A 26017-nucleotide genomic window follows, 5' to 3' on the forward strand; every position below is an offset into this window, starting at 1 on the left:
AATGCGTAGGAATAGAGAAGGTAAAAAAAAATATCATGCCGGCGCGAGCTCTCGTGCACCGTCTCATGCACCGTCTCAGGGTTCGAGCGCGTAGAGCTCGCTCCATAATCACGCACCGTAAGTCGCTTTTCAACCATTTTTTTCAATAGTTGACAGCGCTAAAGGGACGAGGACGAAGTACGAAGAAGGCGACGACATGTGCGCTTACTCACAACTTGAAAGGAACGACACGAATGAATATAATACATAAGTTAACCACGCCTCAGCGGAGCGACTGCGCTTGTCCAGCAGAGTCATCCACGCGGTGTCAAGAAGCCACACGTAGACCATACGCGTGCGTCCAGAGAACAAACAGACAAAACTAAAGGAGAAGCAACCTTTTTCCCTCGTTAATCAGGATGACAATCTCAAGTTTAAAAATTGGAGCTCTTTTTCGCTAAGGGCAACAGACGGATGGCTTATGCACCTATCCCCTTCTCTGTTAATGTGCATAGCGTCCATTATCTCCCTCGTGTTCTGATGTTTGTGCCGCAACAAACAATCTGTTTCCGCACCATCGGCTCACATCTACAACCCTTGCAGTGTGGATGCGATTTGCCACCACAGGTTAAGCCTGGGAGTAGCGCCAGTTTCCCTCCATTCGGCTAGCGTCTTCAAGGGAAAGGGGGATGTCTCAAGGCTGAACAGACCTTCTTCAAGTACAGGAGTGCCACAAAAGGGCGCGCAAGCACTGATGGGAAAAATATGTACGCTGCAGCAGTCGCCGCGAGGAGCGCGCGGGCCTCACGCTTTAGCTTTCCGTCTGCGCCGTGCCAGCACTTCTCAAATCAACTGAATGTGACGAGGTGTAACATATTACTGCGTAATTCAGTCATGAACTTCTGTGTTTAGTTAAGACGGCCTCTTTGCGATTTCTATGTAGTGTTCCCGCGTGCCCCTGTAGGACCAGCTGAGCGCTATTGAAACGTTGTTGTTGGTTTTTTTTCTGCGGGGGGGGGGGGGGGTTTGCAGGGAGGCAGTATGCCCTACGGCATAACTGGAACAAAAATATACAGCTTGGTTCCCTAGACAAATTCCGCAGCGGTTACTGCTATTCGCGGATTCATTTGGAATCAACGTCCACCGACGCTGTCGACGAGCACAAGTGCAAGGCTCGAGGATTTACGCGAACGAGTAATGCCGCCATTTATTAAGATAAGATATATTGATTAGACAGCGTGCCCGTCGCTCGCACCGCAGGTAACACAAGTTATGCTTCCATTCATCGACGCCATCTGCAGATGGTATACATTTTACGAACGTCGCCCATGAAACACAAAACCTCTATAAAAGTCTTTAAAACGTTTAAAACATCTGTAAATCTCTATAAAACGTTTTATAGAGGTTTCGTGTTTCGTGGGCGGTTGTGTCTGCACGTGTTGGCTCACATGTGGCCACACTGTAGATATGTACAGCCGTACTCGTGAGCAATCAGAGGTTACATTTTAAGGGCCATAGTGGCTAAACGCAGTTGGCAAGCGCAGGAGTGTTTATGACACTAAATGCTCAAGCGGAAAGCTATATCTCTCGCAGTTCGCTACGTCACACTCATATCATTACATACGTTACAAGTAATCGCCGAATAAGCATGAATTCACTGTTCCAGCTCATATGGGAGAGGGGTCGGCTCGTTTCATCTCTGCTTCAGCGGCGTTCGTCACCCCCGCTCGCACGCTTTTACCCGCGGGTGGAACATACGATGCGCGGGGGGACGTTATCCATTTGGACATTATACGGAACATGACGGCGACGGCAATACTATCGCAATAAAAATATTAAAGATAAACCACGGAGAGCACTCGTGGTTCAACGCTCCCTAGGCTTTTCATAAACACATCGCTTCTAAAGAAAAAAATAGACTGGTAAATAGTCGGAGATTGTGTCCCTCGCTAATGTCACACTCTCCGTACCTTAAAAGAAATCAATATGTCCGTGGTATTCACGTCCATCTCCTCCCTATTTCCAAATAATGAGAGGCATCTGTAATTTTTACGGCTGTCTTGTTCGCGCTTCTGAAGGACACTTTTTGCAGTGCTGCAGTGTTCCACACAGTGAAATGACAATCGGATATTGCCGGATTGGCGAACAAACATAAGTGGTCAATCACGGCCCTCTCCGGTAAAGTGCGAAACATCTAAGCACCACTCGTTAACTAACATTCTTGAGTAGCCACCTGTGTTGCTTCCGCTTCCTTTTATTGCAATATTTTAATATGATGTGTTTAGTCTAGCAATTAGCCTGGTAGCTCGGCTCAACACGGTGATCGCTGCAGCGCAGTTGATGTAGCGTTATTAGCACAGACGAGAAATCTCTCACTTCGCAGCGATGTAACCGGCATCATACATTTAATTTGTGCTCCTCATCGGCCCTGTAAAAGCCGAAAATTCAATGAACACTACATGAAAAGGACGTCGCGAGATCCTTGTCGTGAGGTTGCAACTTCTGCAAGACATGTATTGTAGACGATATGCGATGTAAAAGCCGAACAGTAAAACAAAAAAAAGTTTTGTCGTTTTCTGCGTAGAACAACTTTTTCTTACTACTTCAGGAAGACAATTTTATACGTGGTGAAGAGCCGTGTTCGACAAGTCGCGCGATGATATACAACATAATTCATTTTCTTCGAAGCAAGAAAACAAAAACCACGTTGTTACGCTTGTCTAGTGTTTCTTGAACTGCTGATTTTGCTGCTTAGCTTTACGAATGACAGCGAGAATTTCGAAAAAATATTACATCTGCTAGAGGAAGTTAATAATAATAATTATAAAAAACACGAGTCACCTCCGATGCCCATCATAGGCTCTTGCCCGGGCGCGCTTCGTGCCTCACCGGCAGAAGAAAGTCTCTAACGATCTTTACCTTATCGCCGCCGAAAGCCAATGAAATATCGCGACTCCAAAAAAAAAAAAAAAAGCGCGCCGGCATGTCAGCATCAGCATCATTTTCACGTGCCAGCACTTGCCTGTAAACAGCTGCAATTTTGTCCACACCTGAGGGCAATAAACGACCGAGCAATAAGCGGTCACTTAAAAGTTCAGAAACAAGATAGACAACAGTTTGTCAGCAACAAAAAGATGCCGTCCTCGCCACGAAATCGAGACTACGCGCTCACGCATGACCGCACGTACAAGCGGTAGACGGTGCGACAGAATAAGCAAACCGTGAATAAAAACAAACTAAAAGATTACAGTCCAAAGAAAAAAACATGGTTGATTCCTGTGTCATAGGAATCGGTATAACACGAAAGTGAAACGTGCCACCTCAGAAGTAGTTTATTGCTTTAGTGCATTGATATATCAGAGTTTGTACAATGTCTGTTGTTGTTTGGCAGATGTAGCACCGCTTGATGTGGACGCACTCACGTTGACGCCTAGTGGCACATCTCCGTACCGACGACTAACGCCCATGATCATGATTTAACTCTTGCGGTAACTGAAGTTCTTAACATACAGGTGGACACCGCATATGGGTGAATCCCGCGCAAATGTGATTCTAAAAAGCAGATAATAAACACGGATACTCGGTATGCACTCCTGCAAAGTGTCGTGGAACGCGGAGAGAAAAGCTACGCGCGTTGTGTCTTCCCTCTAGCCTTGCGACAGCCAGGCGAGCGTCGGAGAGCTATTTTTCGATATGGATGGACGCTATGAGCGAGGCTTAGGCTGAAGCCACCACCTCGCGGTGTGTTAAACGAAATTACACTTCTATCGTAAACGCGCCGAATGGGACGGTCGCAGGAATGGCGCGTTTTCTTGTTTTGTTTTTCGAGCCTGGTGGCAAACATGTCACCACCCCGTTATAAAGGGGGCACTCATAGCATGCATGCATCCATCCATCCATCCATCCATCCATCCATCCATCCATCCATCCATCCATCCATCCATCCATCCATCCATCCATCCATCCATCCATCCATCCATCCATCCATCCATCCATGCAAGAGCACTGTGAGAAGAAAGTGTGAAAGATAAAAGGCGCGTTCAGGTAGCCTCCGTTATGAGTTTGGCGGTAGCTCAGTGGGCTAAACGCCCGCCAGCCATCGTCCCGGACCGAGAGGTCATGGGTTCGACTCTTGGCAACGAAACTCTTTTTAATAGTTTTTTTCGTTGCCATTTGATCGCGTTCATTTTGCTGACGTATTTCCGTGACGGAAATACGTCATGAAAATCTTGGTAGACCCCGCCATAAAACACTTTCGTGTTAAAAAAACATGACTGATCCCTCCGTCATAGGAATCGGTATAACACGAAAGTGAAACGTGTCTTCACGCAAGTAGTGCTTATTGTGTAGTGATATATGAGAGCTTGTACAATGTCTATTCTGCTTGGCAGCTATAGCACCGTTTGACGAGGATGCACCCATGTTGAAGCCTAGTGACATATCTCCATCGTGACGACTAACGCCCATGGTCATGATGAAACCGTTATGGTAGCTGAATTTGTGAACATATATTTGGACACAGCGAATCGTGAATCCTGCGTAAAGATGACATCAACAAGCTCATAGTCAACGCTGGTAGCCCATGTGTACTTTTTCAAAACGGTCGTCAATTAAGGAGTGAAACGGCACGGTGTGCGCTTTCTAGTAATGGGTCACCAACGCCTGTGCTCATGCATACATTACCGCAATGCGCTTCAGCAATACGGGAGGCAGAGGTTCGTAGCTTGAGCCGCAAACGCGCGCGTCCCGTTGGCCTCTGTCTCGCTCCACCACAGCAGTTAATCGGTGCTCTTGCAATCGAATCAGTCGGCGACGGAGAAATCCCGTTGGTGCATGTGCACTACTCGGATGAGCCGGCGCACGCTAACACGAAGCGAAGGGCAAAGAACGTAACTGCGTCTAGGGTTCTTCGGCGACGCCAGCTCAGCCAGTGTCCCTTGGTGGTATCGAGACGCTTTAACCACGACCTCGGACATCGCGCGCAATCTTGATGTAAGCGCTAGTAAGTGTCGATCGTGACGCATTACTTCTTTTCACCTCCCACAGACAGCGGCATCGCCCCGCTCCGCCCCGCCTACCTACACCGCCAACAGAGAGCACCGTGCGAGAGAGAATGTGTGAAAGATACCAGGCGCGTTCGTGCAGTGTCTAGCATCTGCGAAGGTAGCTTAGTGGCTTGAACGTCGGGCGCTTACCGTCACGACCTCAAGGTCGTGGGTTCAATTCCCAGCGATGGATCTTTTTATTGGTTTTTTTCTTTCTCTCCCATTGGCGTCCAATTTATCAACGCCATATCCGTAACGGATGTACTTGGTGGACCCCGGCATAAAAGGCTTTCGTGTTAAAAATTCATTATATCTCCGAAGGGTGCCAGCACTTGCTTGCCCTGCTAGAAGGAGTCGAAAAATTTGCGCGTGTTTCCAGCAGAAAGATATACAGTGCCGAAAATAAGTGACATCGACCACTTGCGACACGTTCGCGCCGTCGTAAATTAACATCTTTGATCCTCAACGGATCAAACGTTTGCAGGAGGTCTCAGAGACTCATTTCCTACCTAGACTGCACCAATTTCAGCGTGCCAGAACGAAAAAAAAGCGACTGCAGCCGCACGCACACCTGCCATACAAACGCGGAGCTTCGCACAAGGCAGTGGGCTGCCAGACCAGTGACGGCGGCGCCCGCAAGGCAATATGGCGGCGCCCACGAAAAAAAGGTCGAAGCCTCTGTGAGATTACAGTGAGATTGAACGAGTAAACCGAGTATTGTCCACGTCACAGAAGACGTCCGAGGCGCACACAGTACCACGACTGGCACCCGGCGGGCGCTATTGTTCATCGCCCCTCTCGCGCTGTTGTCGGGCTGCTCTCAAGGTGGTTGTCGCTGCTTACGCCAGGAGAGGGCTCACGCTCTTGACAGTCTAGTGAATGCTTAACAGGTTTGACCCATACCGAAGCATCCGACACCGTTTCGTTCTTTACCGCGCGCGGGGCCCCCGATTTGAAAACTGCGCTTTCAACGTCCCCAAAAATGGAGCGCACGTGATCTTAGGCGCTCCCCCGCGGTGGGGTGCTTCTTTCTTATGATTTTAGGCAGGCGTTTCGAAGTGACCCTAGAGCTGCTCATAATTAACGACGCTAGCATTTATAATATGATACGTTAGGGCACTTACCATCAAATTTCGTGATTATCACACACAAAACTACAAATTAGAGTGACTAACAAAACTTTCACTGTCCTTTAAGTGCAGGTTGCCGGAAGACGGTAGCTACAGCGATGTTCTAACGGGATGTTGAAAGTTCGATTGCCGGCCACCCGTTCGTGTTTCAAGCATTGGATGCATGTTACGCAACCAAGGGGGCCTTACATTGCGAACTTGAACGAAAAGGCGGCGTTCGCGCTGCTAGAAAATAAAGAAACGGCGTTGGAGTAAGATAAAGTGCGCGGTAAAGTAGCCAGACCGAATAGCTTTCACCACCGCTTTAGGTGAATCCACCAGAGACCTCGTGATTTTTTTTTATTCCGAAGCTACCCTGTTGCGCCTGTTATAACCACAGCATTGGTTTTAGCCGTCAACATCCATGAATAAAGGTTCATGCGGCACAGTTTGCGAAGCTAACAGAAGCGTAGCCAGAGGTCATCTCTGGTTGACCGCACATAAGAATTTTTTCGTCAGTTTTCTATGACGAAAGTTTCATTCGGCTATTAACAACTGCCTTTCATTTTCCTACCGAATCTTCTATACTAACAATTGGCAATTTTGCGTCTTTATCTGTACGCACGTTGATGTTATGGAAGAGAAACTTCCTCAATCGGTAGTGCGTAATTTGAGTGATTCATTTCGCCCTGCAGCTTATCACGTCTCACGCTATCCGGGTGCAGACGCCTCCACGACACATCCCCGGCGTCGTCGAAGTGACGCTGTCGTACAAGTCCAAGCAGTTCTGCAAAGGCGCGCCGGGGAGATTCGTCTATGTCTGTGAGTAATCGGAAAGCTTTAATGATTGGGCATTTCATGTAGATTTACCTGAAATGCCACTTGTAAATATTACTATCACGTTCACTTGTGCATTTCATATTTGTTTATATTATTTCTTTTTATTGTTATTTCTCCCTTTCCTCCGCATCGTTTTAATCCCATTCCCCATCCTTGTACAGGGTAGCATGCTAGCTGTTATATACATGCCCGAAAAGATCTGCGTTTTGCCGTTAATGAGCCCCACTCTCGTGTGATCCCCACTCTCGTGTGTGAGCCGGATCACTACACCCCTACGGTTCACACGCACTTGCGACTATGTGGTAAGTTTTTCATGTCTGGCAGGACGGCTCTATAGAAGGGGAGTCCGGTGAACCGAGTGACGCTAAACGTGGAGCAGCTTTTAAAGTTCTTGCTTTCACGTCTTCACAACAGTAATCGTGGCCACCAACTTATTAACGGTGTTAACGGCCTTTCTAATTCAACATTTTTCGATGAATCTTTTTTCTCTTGCGAGTTGAAGGGATAACGGCATCCTACACTTGGGGAAGATGAGAAGGATAGGACCAGTTTAGAATAACCACCGGGGTAAAGGGAGCTCTAAAGAGATTCTTGTGCGGCATACGGCATCAACCGTCTGTGGAGGGCTGTCATCTTCAAATATTTTAACAGTGCTCCCTTCGCCTTCATCTGCGATGGCTTGTCAGGGCGACATTCTAGTATGGTTGCCGTCGACACCTGTCCAAGTAAGAAATAATAAAGAGGCATGTAATGTGAAAGCAGAAAAACGTTCGTTAACAGTTCGCAAGTGAAGTTCTTTAAGACACGCTCTGAATGTCTAGTTCCAGAGTCGAAGGATGGACAGACCTACCTGCTGAAGTTGCATATTCTCATTGTTTACCATTCTTATTAGGAAAGAATGGCCACTAGTATTTCCTACAACCAATCGCATGCTTGTGCCACACTAAAGTTGCACGGACAGTCAAGGAGGCATGATCCCTCAGGGTTTCTGGATATTGGTATTTTATTGTCGATTCACGTATTATAAGATTTTACTTATTCTAAAAAAACACTTTTTGGATATTCTCTCAATGTGCTTTCCCTCAATGAACTTCCATAAAAAAAACGCTTTAACCGTCAGCGGAATTTGTGGTTCCAGAGTAACGGTGGTCTTTCTGCTCTAGCGAATGCATTTATAAGATTTTTTCTTTGACTGGCCCAATTAAATTATCCCGACAATCAATATTACAGATTAAACGTTGCATAATTTTAGAGTGCAAGCAATTGTTTACTTCTAGAAGTAGAGCTACACTATATGTTGCCGGTCAGTATACCGACTGTCGACATCATAGTGAGGCATTTCTGAACATCTGTTCATTTTGCGTCATTTGACGTTTTATTCAAACATTGTTGCTTACCGACGTCGAATTGTAACTAAACTGTTGTGTTTCTTATTATCAAGCGGACGTTTCTTGTAGGTCATCTCATCGCATTGCACGCCGTCGGATACTCCAGCTTTAAATAGGTGCGCCTTATATTTTCACCTTGTTTCGAATCACATTCTGTGTTTTTGCCTTGTTTGTTTTCGTTTAATTTGTTCTTGCGTTTAAGTGATGTGTTACATTTGCGGAAGATATTTTTTCTAGCTTTCTTTTTCCCACTTTTTTTTTGTTTCTGTGCACAGGCAACGGTTTTTTCACTCCCAGTTGCTCTTCCTGCGTTTGCTTTGAATTGCGAGTTACGTTTCAACGTTTTCCTTGAATGATTCGCACCTAAGAAAGGAGGCAGAGTATGCACGTGAAAAAGGAACGCAGCATCCTTTTCCGTGAAACTGCTCGCGCTAAACAAATCTAACAGATTTTCCAAAATATTCTACCAGTTTGAAGAGCAGATCTGTTTATACGATTCATATCACACGGTTGTGGAAAGCTGCGTTCCTTGAGTTCACGTAGAGGTAAAAAAACACACACACACAGTGATACAGACACTTTGACTCATTATTCACTGGACGTTGAAACCAAAAGAAACATTACTGACATTGCAGTGTCTGCTTTATGCGATAATATTAGTGGGCCACCGAATCTTATAAGCGGCCTATCCACAAGTGTATTGCGGCACTTCAGCGTGGTTCTTGTACACAGGTCCCTGTGGCGCGTTTACGGAAATTAATTTATTCATGGCACATGCATCTATCCAGGCGACTGAAAGCCTGAATAGCGCATGCAGGGTGAGATGCTCCGCATGCCACATTATCGGCGCCGTCTACAGTCTTTAACCTTGGTATTGCAAAATCGCTCATCGAAACGTTTTCGCAGTGGTAAAAGTGCCCTTTGTCGCTGCCTTCAATATTGGCTGATCTTTGCTGACAATTCGGTGAATGCAGCCGGAGCTCTTCTATACAAAAAGGACGCTAGGGCTGTTCGTAAGAGCCGGCGCCAGCCTATGGCAATGTTAGCATAGTACGTATTCGAGAAAGACGCATTCAATTACTAATCTCAATCTTTGTGACGTAACAGCAGATGAACCAACGCCAATCGTCTGTTTTCTGTGATTACTCCGGTTACATTTACTGAAGTGGCCATGTCAGGCAAAGAGTTAAATAGCGTGATGTGTGCTTTTCGTGCTCATACTGCACGGCGCGTATCTCGCACAGCTCTCAACGAACCCACAATCGACTACGGATTCCAGCGGTTAGCCAAACTCATCCCGCGCCATCCCGGTGACCCCGAAAAGCTTCCCAAGGTAGGTCGCATGCATGTGATCAGTCTTGAGATAACTTCCTACTTTACATTTTCTTGTACCTTCACGGCAATGAGACGCCGAGTCTGGAATGCAGCTAACGTTATCTAGTACGACGGGCTGTGCTCTTTTCGGCACGCTTCCAAATAAAAGCCTCCACTGATAGTTATATACCTTATTATTTCAGGAATGCGGGGATCGGCACCATGTTTTCAGTGCATAGCAATTTCGGGCCCCGGCTTGTTGCCGGCTGATATCATGTGGCGTGGTCACGCTCACCATCAAGTGCTCAGTACAGGCCTAAAACAAGGCTAGCAATGCCTTAATATAATTATACAATGCCAATAATATATTTACAGAAATAACCAAGTAATCGTAATAATTAACTTAAAATCGCTAAAAAAAGCTTCGGAAACATGCGGCTGACACCCGCGCCGCGCAAGAGAGGGTGCCTCGCCGAGCGAGCGATGGCCCCGTTCCACACACGAAGGGGGGAACGGAACTCTCGGCAGACTTTCTTTCGAAGGCCACGTTTTCTCCGTGAATATAGAATGGTGCACGAGGTGGTCACAGTGGGCGAAAGCCTGTCAGGAGGACACTTGACCGCGCAAGAAATTCTAAAAGGCTGTTCGTCGCCGGTATGCTGATGCTTATTTAAAGATACTGTGAGCACAGGAATCTCCTAGACAGTAATACCCTTCTTGAGCAGGAGAGTAAGGGGGATATTGACGGGATTGCGACGCTCACTCGTGACCTGCAGGAGATCATCCTCAAGCGGGCGGCCGACCTTGCCGAGGCGCTGTACAGCATGCCTCGGCAGAACCAGCTCTCGTTGCAAGGTCCGCGCTCTCCTGCACTCTCTGGAGGATCGGCCGGCTTCAATGCATACGCCGCCGCCGGTCAGCTGGCCGTCAACGTCCAAGAAAACGGTGAGGTTTTGCGAGCAACAACCCGATGAGATGACCCTGTCTTTGTTATTCTTACAAAATGCCGTGTAAGTGCAAAGCAAGCAATGTAAAAATTCACAGGCATTGGGTGCCAGCGTCTACGCTTTCTTACTTTGTTCGACTTAGGTTTCTTTAACGTGAAAATGAATAGTAAACCACGATAATATCATTACTCGGAAAGAATGAAGAAAACAAGAGGAAACAGAGAGCGCAGGGACAGCAGCAGAAACATCAAAGCAGATAAGGAAAGTACAGGCAAACACCCCATTAAACACTGGCATGCAGAGATTGACAAAAAGACTTCGTAACAGACATGCATGCACGTTGAAGTAGCAGCACGACACTTCTGGTCGCGCTAGCTGCACGGAAAGACAACATCTTGATTTCATTGCAAAAATAGTGTGCAAAAACCATGAACTGAGCTGTATTTCTCATACTTCTTGCACTTGGCCGCACAATGGTACTTGATCTTTCCGCGATGGACCTAAAGGCTCGTTCACACCTGCGACTGGCACCGGTCGCGCAACCAAGTTAACCGCAAAGCGACTGCTTTGGCTCAGTCGCTCGCTGCTCCATTTTTGAGTCGCGTAACTGCAGTCGCAAACTTCTGGACCAATGAGGCGCACAGGAACAAGGCACCATCTTATTTCACGGGGCAATGACAATGCGAGCAGACGTGAATTCTGTGTGGCGACAAGTAAGGTCGCAAGCAGGTGGGCACATCGGTCGCCTTGAGTCGATTCTTGGTCTCCAACCGGAAATGGTGGCGCGACCGGTGCTGCTCGCAGGTGTGAATGAGCCTTACACGAGGCGCCATGAATGTTTGCAATTGAAAACGAATAGTGCAGCTGCAGTGCAACTGGGGTGGCTGTAGCCTTAAGCGAACCTTGAGACAGTGACAATGGTACTGGCTTTGCTCTCTGGACCTGATGAACTCGCTGTGTACGCCGTACTCCGCCTCACCAATTTCGTGCAGCACTGCCGGAGCTAAATATGCAAGGAAGCATCCGAGGCTGTCACTAGAACGTACGTACAGACGAGCAGTATTCGGCGTGGCAGCCACTTGGCCCGTGCGGGGAGACACGCTGACGTCCTCTCTCGAAACGGCGTGCTGCACGGATGTGATGGGGCGGAGCTTGGACTTGAGCCCACTGACTCCGGCTGCCGCCGCCGCTTGCAGAGTACGGCCGCTCGCAGAGCAGCAGCGTGTCGCCTCGGGGCTACGGCTCGAACGCCTCGACGCCACACAGCAGCAGCGGCGCCGCCACAGCCGGGGGGCCATACGCCGCGAACGCCGCCACGTACGCCGCCGCGGGGCCGCTACCCGGGTCGCCGGGACTCTTGAACGGTGCGTGTGCTGGTCTTGGCGCAGGCCGGGGCCTCCCGGCTGCAGCGCCGCCGCCGCTGCCGTCTCACCATGACAGCGCTTACGTTCACCAAATGACAGGGACTTTACTAGAAACCTTGATTTGCTTGCCTGTACGACACTTGAAGCGGTGAGGAATCGTTCAACAGTGTTTGTCGGTAGAGCCAACGTTTCAACAAGTGGACTTGTCTTCGTAAAGGCACCTTCCTGAGCAGCGTGTGTGCTCTGCTCGCTCTCGCCCAACCACAAAACAGGGCAAATAGAAAGGACAGGCTACTCTGATGGCGTGACGCCAACCAATCTCAGCCCCTACTGTCCTGCAGGTAGAATGCGGACTAGGTCGTTTCCATTAGCCTACTCCTACTATAACAATGTGTGTGTTTTCTTTGTTGAAACGAGGATAAGGGCTTCGTGCCGCATTGAAGGAATACGCAACGAGAGTAATGAATCATCAGGGATACAGTTGCAGCACGATCCTTCTCTTTTCCTTATGTCATCATATTGCTGGTAAATCCGTGTTCTTTTTCATTCAGGGAATAAATATTTCAGATAAATATAGGACATTCTGTTTTCATAGTTAATTAACGACGATCAAGACTTCTGTAACAGGCCCTTTATTTGCTTCACTTCTTTCGGTATTGTGGTAATGTGCAGGCCAGTTGCAGTGCCGATATGTGTATGGCTACTTTGACATCCACAATACGATCAGTTCGTAAGAGGGCAAAACAATACAGTGTTCATATTTTCACTTATCAACGTACTTTGTGGCGTTCAGTTACTGCGGCATTCATTAGCCACTGTTCATACTGCGCCATTCATTAGCCTTCCACTGCTAACATTCCGTAGATCAGTCATTCCGTCCAAACTGTCTGGCCACACGTACAACGCAGCACTGCGATATGCCAGAACAGCTTCGAGTGACCTCATGCAAGCTAATGCCAAGTGAGACCACATCACAAACGTAAACTTTTTGCAGACTACTATATGCAGCACCGCAGTCGCAGGTAGTGCTTGTCGTGGGCTCGACAATGGGGAGCGAGCGTCGATGGCGAAATTCGTGCTAAGTGACGTCATTCTTCTTGTCGCAGGCATGGGAGGCATAGTACCGTCCCACTTCGCCGCCATGAACCCGTTCGCGCTGCCTACGTGCAACGGCCAGTCATACGGCGGCTCCATCGTCACCTCGGGTGCCAAGTGACGCTGAGCGGTCGTCCTGTACAATGTGTATAATCATGGACTCGTTTTCTACCGTGTACATACTAGGAGGAGGACCCCTGTACAGAGCCGACCAGACTACGCGGCGTCGCAGCCGCTGGCACAGGCGCCGCCCAGCCCCTGCGGCGCCCGCAGCCCGTGTCATAATAAACGTCCTGCTTCGCAAACAGACCTCTTTTTTGCTTCTTTCATGGGCAACGATCGGACCCACAATCGGTTGTCTCGTCGGAATATCTCGTAGGCGAACAACGTCCGGCGCGCTGTTAGCATACTGCTTAAACAAATGAACAATATTGTGCGCGCCATGTTACACTATGAAAAAAAAATTAAAAAAAAAATCAAGGCACGTGAGGGTGTTTTTCAAAGGTCAAGAATGAAAGAGTTTGCTCTGCATTTGGATCATGGTTATATTAAGCGGGCGTAGCTTTACAGCGGAGAGGCCCAGCTGTGTTTCGCCTTTAGACACACCTTCCTCGATCATCGGTTGTCAAGGGACCTCGGTCAGAGTCAGGTTGCCAGGTTTGACTACTTTTCTAGGCGGCAGAAAAAACTCTTCAGCTACTCCCGCGACTGGATCTGGCGACGCTGTCGTTCGAGTATATGGCGCCAAAGCATGCCGCAAGAAAGGCTCCTTGTTTTATTAAAATATATTTAGAAACATTTTGCAGCTGATTACATGCCAAAATACCAATGGCCGATGCGTGTTACCTGCTCCTAAGATTGAATTTGGCGCTTGCAGTATACAAAAGCAAAGATTTTCTGATGCATGGCAGGAATGCGACTTTAAACCCAAGTTGGAAGTGAACAGGACAATCGGAAGCACTCCGTCGTGCCCGTCGAGGGCAGCTCTGCATACAACGACATTACGAATCAGAATGTCCGACAAACTGCTTGTGTCATATCTTGGAATTAGATACGGACTGCCACTCTGAATCCTAACTGCTCGAATCACGCAAGAAATGATTTACTTGGGGGAACCACGCGGCGTCGGCTACTTCGCGACGCACTGGAGGTATGCGTAGCCCGCGAGCGCGCTTTAAACGGCTAGCCTGTGCGCTGGCCAGGGACTGTTCCTGTTGCTGCCCCGAAGGATGGACGCGAACTCGGGCAGCCAAGTCCACGCAGGAGCCGGGGCAGCAGCTATCGGCCACAGCGAGTGCCAGCGCCCATCCAGATAACGCTACAATTTACGAGTGAATCACAGTATAACTGTAATTTTTAGCACACTCATGCTGTACTCATTTTCATGGTCAGCAAAAGGTTGTTACTTTCTCTACTTTTCAAAAAAGTCGCGCAAAACACGTAAAGAGAATGCCACTTTTGAATCCGCGGAAGACACTCCATCAGGTCGAAGTCTGGGTCAGATGGTACATGACGCTGAGGCAAAAGCCAGTCAAAAAGACGCCGGACAAGGGATAGAAGTGACACAAACAATGACTGGACGTTGTGTGTGTCACTTCTATCCCTTGTCCGGCGTCTTTTTGACTAGTTTTTGCCTCAACACTCCATCAGGCTGGATGAATATAACCATGACCCAATGAATGCTTAAATCTCGACAATGCCAGGTTGAAGTGGTCGCACCATATCTGTCTGCATTTTTGCCAAAAGGCTTTTAAATTTAGACGTTTAACTGAAAACATTGCAACTTTCTTATGCACGCGTGGCTACTTTTGGCTACTATTGCTGCCTATAGCTTAAGCTGGCTACTTTTTGGCTCGTTTTTCCAAGTTTCGGCTACTTTTTGTCTATTCGACCTGGCAACCCTGACTCAGGGTTACCCCGCAGCGAGACTGGCTACGACCATAGAGTTTCCTAAAATGACCTAGAGGGAACTCTGGCGCTGCGATCGTTCAGCCACCATGGGAATGATGCATGGAGGAAGGAATACTAAGGAGAGGCCCTATCGTATTCCAATGCATTGCGAAAAGTGTGGCGGAAGTGACGTCAGATTTATGGGGCAAACAAACCGGTATGGGGCAAACAAAACAGCAGACGCCCCGCGGCGTGCTCTTCGCGGTGGTTAGCTTCTGCGCAGATTTGTAGTCCCGGCGTAAACTTAGCGCGTATTGTGCGGTTCGCACGCAGTAAAATGTTGCAAGCAGACGTTTACCAGGCTGTTCGTGCGTGGCAGGCCCGAGCGCTGCGTGCTGAAATTCTTCGTGGAGCGTTTTTGTGCAACAGTACAGAATGCCGGTACGTGCCGTGATCAAAAACGTTCAGCCCCTGCATCATCGTATTCGAACTCACCTAGCAGTGACTTACGCGTTCTGCTGGGCGTTAGGCCTTCTCTTTCTCGTAGCCCGATTTCCCGATCTGTTGCCGGATTAGCGGTTCTTTGTATATGGAGTGAGCGTAGTAGCTATTCGGCGCAACGCCAACTTATAGTTGACGTAACTTCACGTCGGAAAGAGGACACCGCTGTATTGTATACGCGATCGTGCGCGTAAAGTTTGTAATTCCAGTACGCACACAACAACAAGCACGCAGCGAGCGCACAACGCACAATACATACATCACGTAGTCCGATAACAACATAAGTTTATTGCCCTTTCGTTGGACGACACAGCCTCTAAAAACGTACGATGCCTTCGGCGCATGTTATGTACGGCGCATCAGACGCCAAAAACAAAAGTTCACGTGTGTTCTGTGTTGACACAATGAGTAAGAAGCAACAGAGCGCACATCCGAGAGCTTCGCATGCAAATACCATGCATTAGTGATGAGCAATGAAGCGAACGTGTACGTACACATGAAAAGTGACACCCGGTACTTTCCGCAGAGCACGCGATTTGCACCGGGTATACGCAACCATACGCAACAGGTGGGCATTGCGTAGCTTTCCTAAAGAACACACACAAGGAGCAGCATGCGTGAATCGACTGAGCCGCGGCGCCGGCGCCGCTTGCATGGCGAAAAAAAAAAAAAAAAAGGCTCGAATCGCGCATGCGCTTGCAAACGACACGGCGGAAGTCGCGAAATGTTTCGCTGCGCCTTCGCTAGGAGGCGATGCGGGTGTTTGCGATGTGGAGGCTTCACGAATGTGACGTCAGGGCCTCTCCTTATTTTTCCTTCCTCCATGGAATGATGGGTAGTACACGGATTTGCCTAGTCTTCGTGCTTGTGGTCTTCGAACGCACTTGTGGTTTTGTTTATTGCTATGTTTTGGTTTTCTTTCAGATAAAAGAATGGATCGTTGTGAACTTCGTGACCAGATTTGAATCGGTGAGCCTAAAGAAGTTAAAGTGGTGAAGTGAAACTGCTGATTTTTGCTGAACTTCGTTTTGCGACAAAGCGGGTGCAGGCGACGCGGAGCCAAACGGAGCCGAAAGAACGAAGTTTAGACAAATCCGTGTACTACCCATGATTCCCATGCTGGCTGAAGCGCGATGCATTGCAGCTCCCATAGACACTAGCGCCAGAGTTCCCTCTAGTAAGTATTGTAGGAAACTCTATGGCTACGACCACGCGCGGACATCGTGTCGTCCGCCAGTGGTCATGCATTAGGCTTATCGAACAGCACACGGAAAAGAAATCCGATGTTTCAGGTGAGGAAAACCGTCGAGTGGTTTGGTCCGACAAATTAATTAATATTTTGCATTATTTGGATAACTCGGTAGAAAAACCCACCTGCTATCATACCGAATGACTACAGTAGTATATCATGTGCGTCATACAAGAAGTTCCAGTGTTGGCGGTAACGCGTTACAAGTAACGGCGTTACCGGTAACGCGTTACTTTTTTCGGTAACTTAGTAACGTACTCGTTACTATTTAGGAACTGTAACGGGTAACGTACTTACGTTAACATTTTTCGGTAACGTGAGGTGTCACGTTACTCGTTACTTTTTTTCTCAGTTATCCCGGAAGTTTCACGCAAATTTCCCTCGTCTCATAGGCGCCACTATTGCAGAGCTCGCCCCGATGTTCTATTGTCACAGCGGCGTACTCATGCCGGCCCGCCAGGCGTTAATTGAATAGACTGTTGACGAGTTGGTAATTCATGATGAATGAAAATAGCGCGAAAAAACGTAGGACGAGACGAAGAAGGCTACAGCACATGCGCTTGTGCTTTAGCCTTCCTCGTCTCGTCTTACGTTTTTTCGCGCTATTTTCATTAATCAGGCGTTGAGAGTACCACCCAATGCGTCCTTCGAGTGCCTATGCAGTGTAGGTGTGGACGTATTCATTAAGAGAGAGGCAATCTGTCCGATGACAGCGTTCAAATGCAGCTGTTGCTTTATTTCTACAAGAAGCTGTAGTTATTGGAAAATTCTCCTTGCAATAATCTAGCGATGGTTATCAACTTTGTTTTCAAAATGAAAGTTGCTTCTTTCTATCGGCAACGGCGGGTACACGTTTCAGTTACCCAATTTTTCAGCGAACGAGGGTGACCTTGAACACCTTCACATAAGCGCTCGCAATTTTTAGTCAGGTATACAGATTATTAAAGGGGAGAAATACATATGTGAAAAAATCTTCCCCCCCCCCCTCGAAACTATGCCGTTTAAGAATTTCTTTATGACTATTTGATCTTCTGTCTTGTTAGTAGAAGCGCACCATCAGAATACTGTAAATTTGTTGACAGTTGTGGTGTTTTCTTTAAGGAGAGCGTTGATGATAAGATCTAATTTTGTGTTTAACGTCACACTGAGAATATGGATTTACCATGTACCACAGAGTTAGCAGCCATCACATGTAACTGTATAGGCGACTTTAGGTCACTCCACTATTGCGAAGCACTGGCGTTGCCGGGGGGGGGGGCTAGGTTGGGGGTTTCAACCCTCCTCTCCCCCTGCCCCGAAATCTTTCAATTTTCCATGTGTATATGTACAGGTACACATACAAAAGCACGCACAACCATACATAACGTATGGCTGAACGCTCCCCGCCCCAGCCCTGAAAAAAATTGCTGGCTACGCTACTGTTGCCATGGTACGACACATTTGTGCAACGTATTCTCGTTAAATCGGTACTTCGCGCAAAATTGTTGTTAGTGATGGAAATTTTGTGTGAATTATAAATATCAGCTTTCTAAAACTGTTATTTGGGGTTCCTGCAGTGTAAATGCGGTGAATAAAATTTCTGACTATAGAGTAACGGCAGAAGTAACGTCCGTTACTTTTTTAGGGTAACTGTAACGCTAACGCGTTACCTTTTTTAAGAGGTAACGTAGGGCGGTAACGCATTACTTTTTCGTTAGCGTAACGAGTAACGTATTTAGTTACTTTTTTTCGGTAACGCCTACAACACTCAGTCAAGAACTGACCAGACAGTTTCTAAGGCTTCTAAGGCGCGCAATGTCAACAGCGGCCCTAAATGCGTATTTTTAGTGTGAAAGCGCTTGTACCCTACGTGTCCCGACTTTGCTGATGCGAAGAAAGAAACCGGGCTTCATCTGCACTCATTGGGGGAACGGGAAGGCACGCCAAGCAGTGCACATCACGAAGACACAGAGGCGCGGGATACAAGCGGGCACGCCACACATTAAACAAAAATAACAAGAAAACTGCTTGTCCTCTAGCGCATTACCTTTTCTGGGTTATTTTTTACTACGTACCAGTGGAGGCAAAAATTTACTCTCACACTGAGTTGTTGAACGCGGAAACGGTAGTAATTATTCACCCCGCGGAGGTTTCAACGAGTATAGTCAGAGTTATTTTTTACTGCCTATTCAAAGTTTTTCCGGTGATTTCTGAGTTATTTCTCGGTCGACAGTTTCTTGTGGCGGATGTAGTAGTATTTATTTACTCCCATAACTCAGTTTTCGCGGCTATTCCTGGTCTCTAAAAAATTAAACGAGTGTGATTGCACCATGACCCATCGAAATACGAATTTAATCAACGTAGAAATGACAGCATCTATAACATATACAGAGATAAAAACATACATAAAAACACAACCAACGCAGCATAAAACACCACAACCGACTGCTAGTGCTGCACAACCGTACACTGGCCACCCGGTATATATAGGCACCGCATCTTGACCTACCATGTAGTGCCGGTAGGTGACTTATGTTTTGCGTGCTTGTACAATAAAGATTCACAGCATACATGTAAACGTTTAAAGTTGGCGTCAAGTCGCCTTGAGTCACACCCACCTTTTAGTATAAAGCCGCTTTATCTCACCTTTTTGATTACCCAATTATTCGCTGGCACTCCGTCATGTTGGCCGGAAACGGTGGTTAAAGTCACGTGACAGAAAAAGATACGTCACCATCGTGAGAAATGTTTCAATAATGACGTCTGCCTTTTAGTTATGCTTAACATGGATGTATATCCCTTAAAATTTGAGCAGTTCGCCATTTCGGTGCGTGGTGCAATAGACGGTTTCACGCTAAAGTGGTTGCTTGGGCGAGTTGGTACGACATATTGGAGGGAAACAGAGCGGAAGACGAAGGACCAGGCAGAGAAGGATACAAATAACAGCGCTGATTTACAACAAAATTTTATTCGTCAAATCACGCATTATATACCTGCGCAGTTGAAAACGAAAAGAAGAAACAAAACAAGACAAGTCGAAGATACAAAACCTAACAGAAACATCATCAAAAGCAAGCTCATTGCGCATGCAGTCGTTCTGACAGATAAACGACCTCCTTTCCTGACAAAGCAACTGAAGGTGTGCTCACGCATGCGTCACCCAGCTTAGCTATTTCCAAGGCCTCCAGTATTTCACGTGTAGGCTGGTCCCTACGACGCTTCACAACCGCACATAGATGAAACTCAGGAACGCACCCACAATCTCGGCAATGAATGCCCAAGTTGCCAGACACTGTCGAGGAAACGCTGTAAGCGTGTTCCTTGAGACGCTCGTTAAGACACCGGCCAGTTTGGCCTATGTATCGTTTACCACAGGACAATGGCAGGGAATACACCACGCCTTGAACGCATGGAACAACCTTGTTCCGATGCTTAGTCGTGCAGGTGCGGGTTTCTCTAGCTCCAGGGTTGACAGCCCTGCACAGGCTAGCCAGCTTCTCAGGGGCAGAAAAAACAACATCGACCTCACACCTGCCGGCTATCCTCTTCAGGTTATGGGCCACGCCGTGGATGTATGGAATGACTACATACTTCCTTTTTTCTGGTCTGTTTTCACGTGTCTGAGCAAGCATCTCTGGGCTCATTTTTTGTTCCTTGAGCAGACACTCAGCCACTGCGGTCACAACGTGATACGGGAATCCAGCATTGGTGAGGCTTTCAACCTGTGTGTTAAAACTGGCCTGGATCTTGTGGTAGCATGACTTCCGCAAAGCGTGCGCGAAGCAGGCCTTCACTATTGCCCTTTTCAGAACTTTAGAGTGGGCCGACTCAAACGGCAGCAAAGGCTTACTACCCCGTGGAGGATACGCCCAACAAACATGGTCACGATCAATGGTAATGCTCAAACCTAGGAATCGAATCGTTCCACCGTCTGGAACTTCATGAGTTAAAACAAGAGGAGATATGCACTCACGAAAAACGTCTAAAGTATTATTCATTGATGTACCCACGGCAGAGCTGCCAGCTTCAAACAAAACAAGAAAATCGTCAACGTAACGAAATACTTTGGCAACCCTTAACTCTGTTATGCGTTCTTGGACCGTGCGGTCAAGGCTGGCCAAAAATAAATCACTCAAAATGGGTGCCAAACAGGAGCCAATATTTTGGTTGCTAACAAGTTATAATGCGTCAAATGTGACCAAGTAAGCCTAGCGGCCGCGTCGTTCCTTATGTGCTGAAACTCGGATATAAGTTGTTCAAAATACTTGTACCTGACATAATCACGAATCAGTAGCTCCACACCAACAAATGCGCAGCCAGGTGTCATGGTTCAGCAAGCTTTGTCATGCGATCAGCCACTTGACAAACCCGCAGCAGCGGCCGCTCGATGCTGCGGGCGCTCACATTACATGAGTGCCGCTTCGACTGCGGATGAGCTCCACTTGCACGCCAAACTACGCTCAGAGGACGAAAGAGAGAAGGAATGCATCACTGTGAAATATAAAGGCTGTTAAGTGCCAACAAATGTCGTTATATGCAACGAAACTCTGCCGGCAATTTCGCAGTGCTCGCCTTCAATATAGCATGCATGCATTTTTCTCCCTCCTGTTATGCCCGCAGCCACAAAATATCGTGAAAAACGCTCGGCTTGTGTTAAAAATATCTGCGGAGGCACAACATTACAGTGATATAAAAGCGGTGCTTTAATGAAGCAAAGGACTTGCACTCACTTCTTTTCATAGCCGGCTGACAGAAGTGTTCTGGCACGAGATAGAGAACAACTGCAATTTGAGTTGTTCGACCATCGGAAGCACGTATGAGACATTTCTTTAGATGTCAATGGCTTGCTTTTGTGTCATATATTGCTGATAGAGTGAACCTAATTATCTTTAGGTCATCAGAAGAGCAAGAAGCAACACATGAGCGCACTACCATGGAGGCGCTCAGTGCAAAATTACCGGCAGAGTTTTCGTTGTATAATATGGCTTTTGTTGGCACTTAACAGCCTTTAAATTTCATAGTGATGCATTCCTTCTCTCTTTCGTCCTCTGAGCGTAGTTTGGCGCGCAAGCGGAGCTCATCAGGAGTCGAAACGGCACTCATATAATGTGAGCGCCCGCAGCATCGAGCGGCCGCTACTGCGGGTTTGTCAAGCGGCTGATCGCAAGACAAAGCTTGCTGAACCAAGACACCTGGCTGCGCATTTGTTGGTGTGGAGCTACTGATTCGTGATTATGTCAGGTACAAGTATTTTGAACAACTTATATCGGAGTTTCAGCACACAACGAACGACGCAGCCGCTAGGCTGACTTGGTCACATTTGACGCATTGTCACTTCTTAGGAACCAAAATAATGCAACGTTTTTAAGCAAAATTATAGATGACGTCCTTGACTTCGATCAGAGGTATTTAAAAAAAATAAAAATGGCCTTTTTGAGAAAACTATTTTCAAAGTTCGGCGTTTTTGGTAAATTACGTTTCAGCCCAATTATCGAGTAAAATAGAGCGCGATAAAACCACGAAAATTATTTTAAAAGAGAGCGAAAGTATCAAAGTTAATATGTACTGATTTTTATTATCCTCACTTTAACTTGTTTGCAGCAACAAATTCCTCAAATACAGGTATTTTGTGCAAGTTGCCAAGTTTGTGATTTTTTTCTTCAGAAGTGCTTCGACAAGCAAGGAAAATAATAGACTCATTAGATTGTATTTACCTCGTTCTTTGAGGGGAATAAATATTGTGACCTAGAAGTGCACCGTTCTTTCCCTAGGTGCGCTCAAAATTCAGAAATCGCGAAATTAGCGCAAACGTGTTTTTTGCGGCCAAAATTTGTATTTTCTTTCAGGCGAACAAAATTCTTTTTCGCAAAACAAACTTCAAAACCTTTGTTCTGGGTGTAATGTCTAGACCTACAGCAAATTTCGTCAAAATCTGGAATGGTGACCGGGACCTCGTGTTGGATCTTATCTGGACACACCCTGTTGTTGTTGCATTTTGCCCCCATCGAAATGCGGCCACCGTGGCCGGGCCTTCCGCCTCAATACTACGATAGGTCCAGCTTTTTACAATTTTCGTGAAATTAAACACCGTGCATGCGCTACAAAGTGCCAGCGGTGCCACTTGTAAACAGAGGCATAAACACGAGCTGTGACGCGCCCATTCGCCCTCAAGTACCTGCAAGTGAGCGCGATCTCTCGGTTGCGCCAAGTTGCGCATAGCGCCAGATGCTTCAGCCACCACAGCTGTTTAGTTTCTGTTAGACTGTGAGCAGTATCAGAGTCGTTCTGGCTGCATCTTATTAGATCAAAACAATCGAGAATAGGCATTTTGCGTGACTCGCGCACACGTGTATACTTCGACTCAAAGTTAAAATTGCCACTTTCCTGCCGCGGTATGGCCCGCTTTCATTCCTCGCGCTACTGCATGTCCAACTGTAAAGAAAACACCTCTCTGGGGTGCTATGCAGGATGGCCCGAGCTTCTCGGGCACACGAGTTTGCTGCGAGCTCGCATTACGGCGGTCATGACACGAAAACAGTGCGGAGCGCGCGATAGCAGCGTTGATAAAAACGGCTGCAAGAACAAGCCCTTACAAAAATGGACATTGGCGGTCTTTAAACGTTTAACCAACGATCTACCAACTTTAATGACGGGCAATGGACTTTCACGTTCTATTAACATACCGTTAAAAGAAAGTTGATTTACTTTAGTCTAAAGACAATTTCTCTAAAGAAAGTTGCTTTATTTTAGTCTAAAGACAATTTCTCTAAAGAATGTGAAAATAATGTTTGTTAAAAAGATCTCAGTGGCGCAGCCATGGGAGGTGTGCTGGGGTTTTCAACCCCCCCCCCCTCCTTCCCCCCAAGCATTGCAACTTTTACATTTTCCATGTGTGTACGCGCCTCCCTCACCCGGTCCCCACGCCAATGGCGTAGCCAGGGGGTGGCATACCGGGCCCGTGACCGCCCCCCCCCTCGAAAATTTTTTTCTCCGATGGGATAGAGCTCACAAAATGACACTCGACCATACCTACCTGCCCGGACCCAATGTCAGATCAAGGGCGTACCCCCCCCCCCCCCCCCAAAAAAAAAAAAGACAAATTTCTACCTACACCACTGCCCCACGCACCGCAACTTTTACATTTTGCATTTTGTACGCGCTCATATACAAACAGACGTAAAGGTCGTCGAACCCTCCCCCTCCCCCCGTCCCTGAAAAAAAAAGAAGCTTATAGACCGTTGCATCGGGCGAGGAGGACCGGACTGGCAACCAGCGCTTTCCTCCTTTCTGGCTCGTGCGCGACGGCGCGGAGTGTGCGGGCTGGTGCTTGGATGAGTGCCGTTTTCGAACAATTTTTGCCCACTGACCTGGGATGCAGACGTCAAATATGGTGCTGTCTATAAAGTAATTGAAAAGGAAATGGGGTTGCTTTATAGACAGCACCATATTTGACGTCTGCATCCCAGGTCAGTGGGCATTGGCTGAATATTGCCTTTGCGAGTGCTTCATGCCGCTTGAGTTACGTGGGCGAAAAGCTGGTGGAGATACAAAATTTCAAAAACATATTTCTCAAGTTACAAAAACAATACCCTTTTGTAACTTTGTCTATGTTCACCTAATACATAGAGCTTTCAAATGAAGTATGGTGCACATTTTTAGTCCGACCACCAAGGGAAGTTTTTTGACGATGAATACAGAGCTTTTCTCAAAAAAAGTGAAATTCACAATTTTTTTTCAGACGATTTGCTACATCTTCAGCGACTAAATTATTTTTCTTTTGTAGTATGTCGAACAGGCTTCCAGTATATAATTAATTTCTACTCTTTGAGTTTGCCTTGTTCCTGGAACAAAATATCAAACTTTGCAACTTTATTCAATTTTGCTCGTGCGAAAAGCCCTCGAAGAATCGATATACATAAATAAGTCATTATTTTTACAGTTACATCACTTCATTAGCTTGCCGGAAATGCCATTTTATTGAGTGCATCCTATAAACGCCCTTTGAAAAAAATTGTTGTTTGATGCCTTTTAGCTCAGTCGGCGCAAAACTACAGACTCTCACAAACAGGCGGGAAAATTTTTGGCAACGGAAATAAACGAGCAGAGCGAGTTTTGAAGTTCAAGAAAAGCGTGGAAATTTTTTCAGCCATATTTGTGATGGTCGGAAAAACGCTGGGTGATTTGGCATGGAATGACCCATATATATATATATATATATATATATATATATATATATATATATATATATATATATACATATATATATATATATAATATATATATATATATATATATATATATATATATATATATATATATATATATATATATATATATATATATATATATATATAGTCTTTCTCACACAGGCTGGGTTGTTGTGATAAAGACTATGAGTCCCTTGCAAATACAGTAACCTTAATTTTGGCACACTTGTGAGGTGACAAGAATGATCAATAAAATAAAAATTATATCACAAGCAGATAGTACAAAAAAAAGACTAAATGCTGTTAATGGTGACTTTACTCACAGTAAATATCTGAGAGTATATTTATGCCAAATGTTTTATTCGTATTACCTCCACGGCTCGAGGGCATCGCAGAAGGGAGTAGAAAATTCAAAGCACACAAATAAAGTAAGCATTAGTAATTTCTGATTATACAGCGTTATGTATATTGTTACATGTTCCTGAGAGGCTCAGGTGTTTAGAATAAGTAAGCAAGTACTAAAACACAAAGACTACCAATCATGGGAACAACGCCGTCGCCTTCCTCCTGTCTCAGCACTTCTTTTGTTTTCTATTGTGATCAGCACACTTTAATATTTCTACTCTCCCACACGAAGCCCTCCTGGTGAGTCACTCTGATGCCTTCGTGTGAAGGGCTTCAGACAGGCAACATGCATCACCTCAGTCTTTGATAGGCACTGGCCACATGAAGTGAGGAGTGCAAATTTGTAGTTAACTTAGCTTAGACAATCAGGGATGAACAGCAGTCTGGCGTCGTCCGCAAGTAGCTTTTGACACAAGCCACATTTACATATTGGTGTTCACAGCCACACGAGGTCACCAAAAACATAGGTAATGTATTTGAGCTAATTATCATGGCATGTTTTGGAGCTTTCTCATGAAGCCCACCTACATAAGCATGAGCAATTCGGAGGGCATCCTCTGCATGACGCGAAGTCTTCGCTATGGACGAATTGTCATGGATGGTAAAATATTGTATCCAATGAGGTGGGTGAACTAAAAGGAGAAAGAAAAAGCTATAGCCAGTTGTTTTGTGATTTGCAGTGTTGAAAGTGTACATGACACTAAA

At 46.5% G+C, this 26017-nt stretch overlaps 1 protein-coding gene across 2 annotated transcripts in view; it reads left to right on the plus strand.

The window, feature by feature from the left end:
• The window catches only part of LOC119379405 (transcription factor collier), a 119979-nt gene extending 106601 nt beyond the window's left edge, over positions 1-13378 (plus strand). The window contains exons 11-15 of one of the 2 annotated variants that reach the window (XM_037648722.2): positions 6829-6955; positions 9606-9694; positions 10452-10620; positions 11819-11986; positions 13093-13378. In XM_037648722.2, coding sequence (XP_037504650.1) covers positions 6829-6955; positions 9606-9694; positions 10452-10620; positions 11819-11986; positions 13093-13202 — 663 coding nt within the window. In that variant the 3' untranslated portion in view covers positions 13203-13378. The remainder of the gene's footprint in view (positions 1-6828; positions 6956-9605; positions 9695-10451; positions 10621-11818; positions 11987-13092) is intronic. The other variant, XM_037648723.2, reaches the window with a different exon arrangement.
• Positions 13379-26017: the final 12639 nt, after the last annotated feature.

This window comes from Rhipicephalus sanguineus, chromosome 1, assembly GCF_013339695.2.
Source record: "Rhipicephalus sanguineus isolate Rsan-2018 chromosome 1, BIME_Rsan_1.4, whole genome shotgun sequence".
NCBI lineage: Eukaryota > Metazoa > Arthropoda > Arachnida > Ixodida > Ixodidae > Rhipicephalus > Rhipicephalus sanguineus.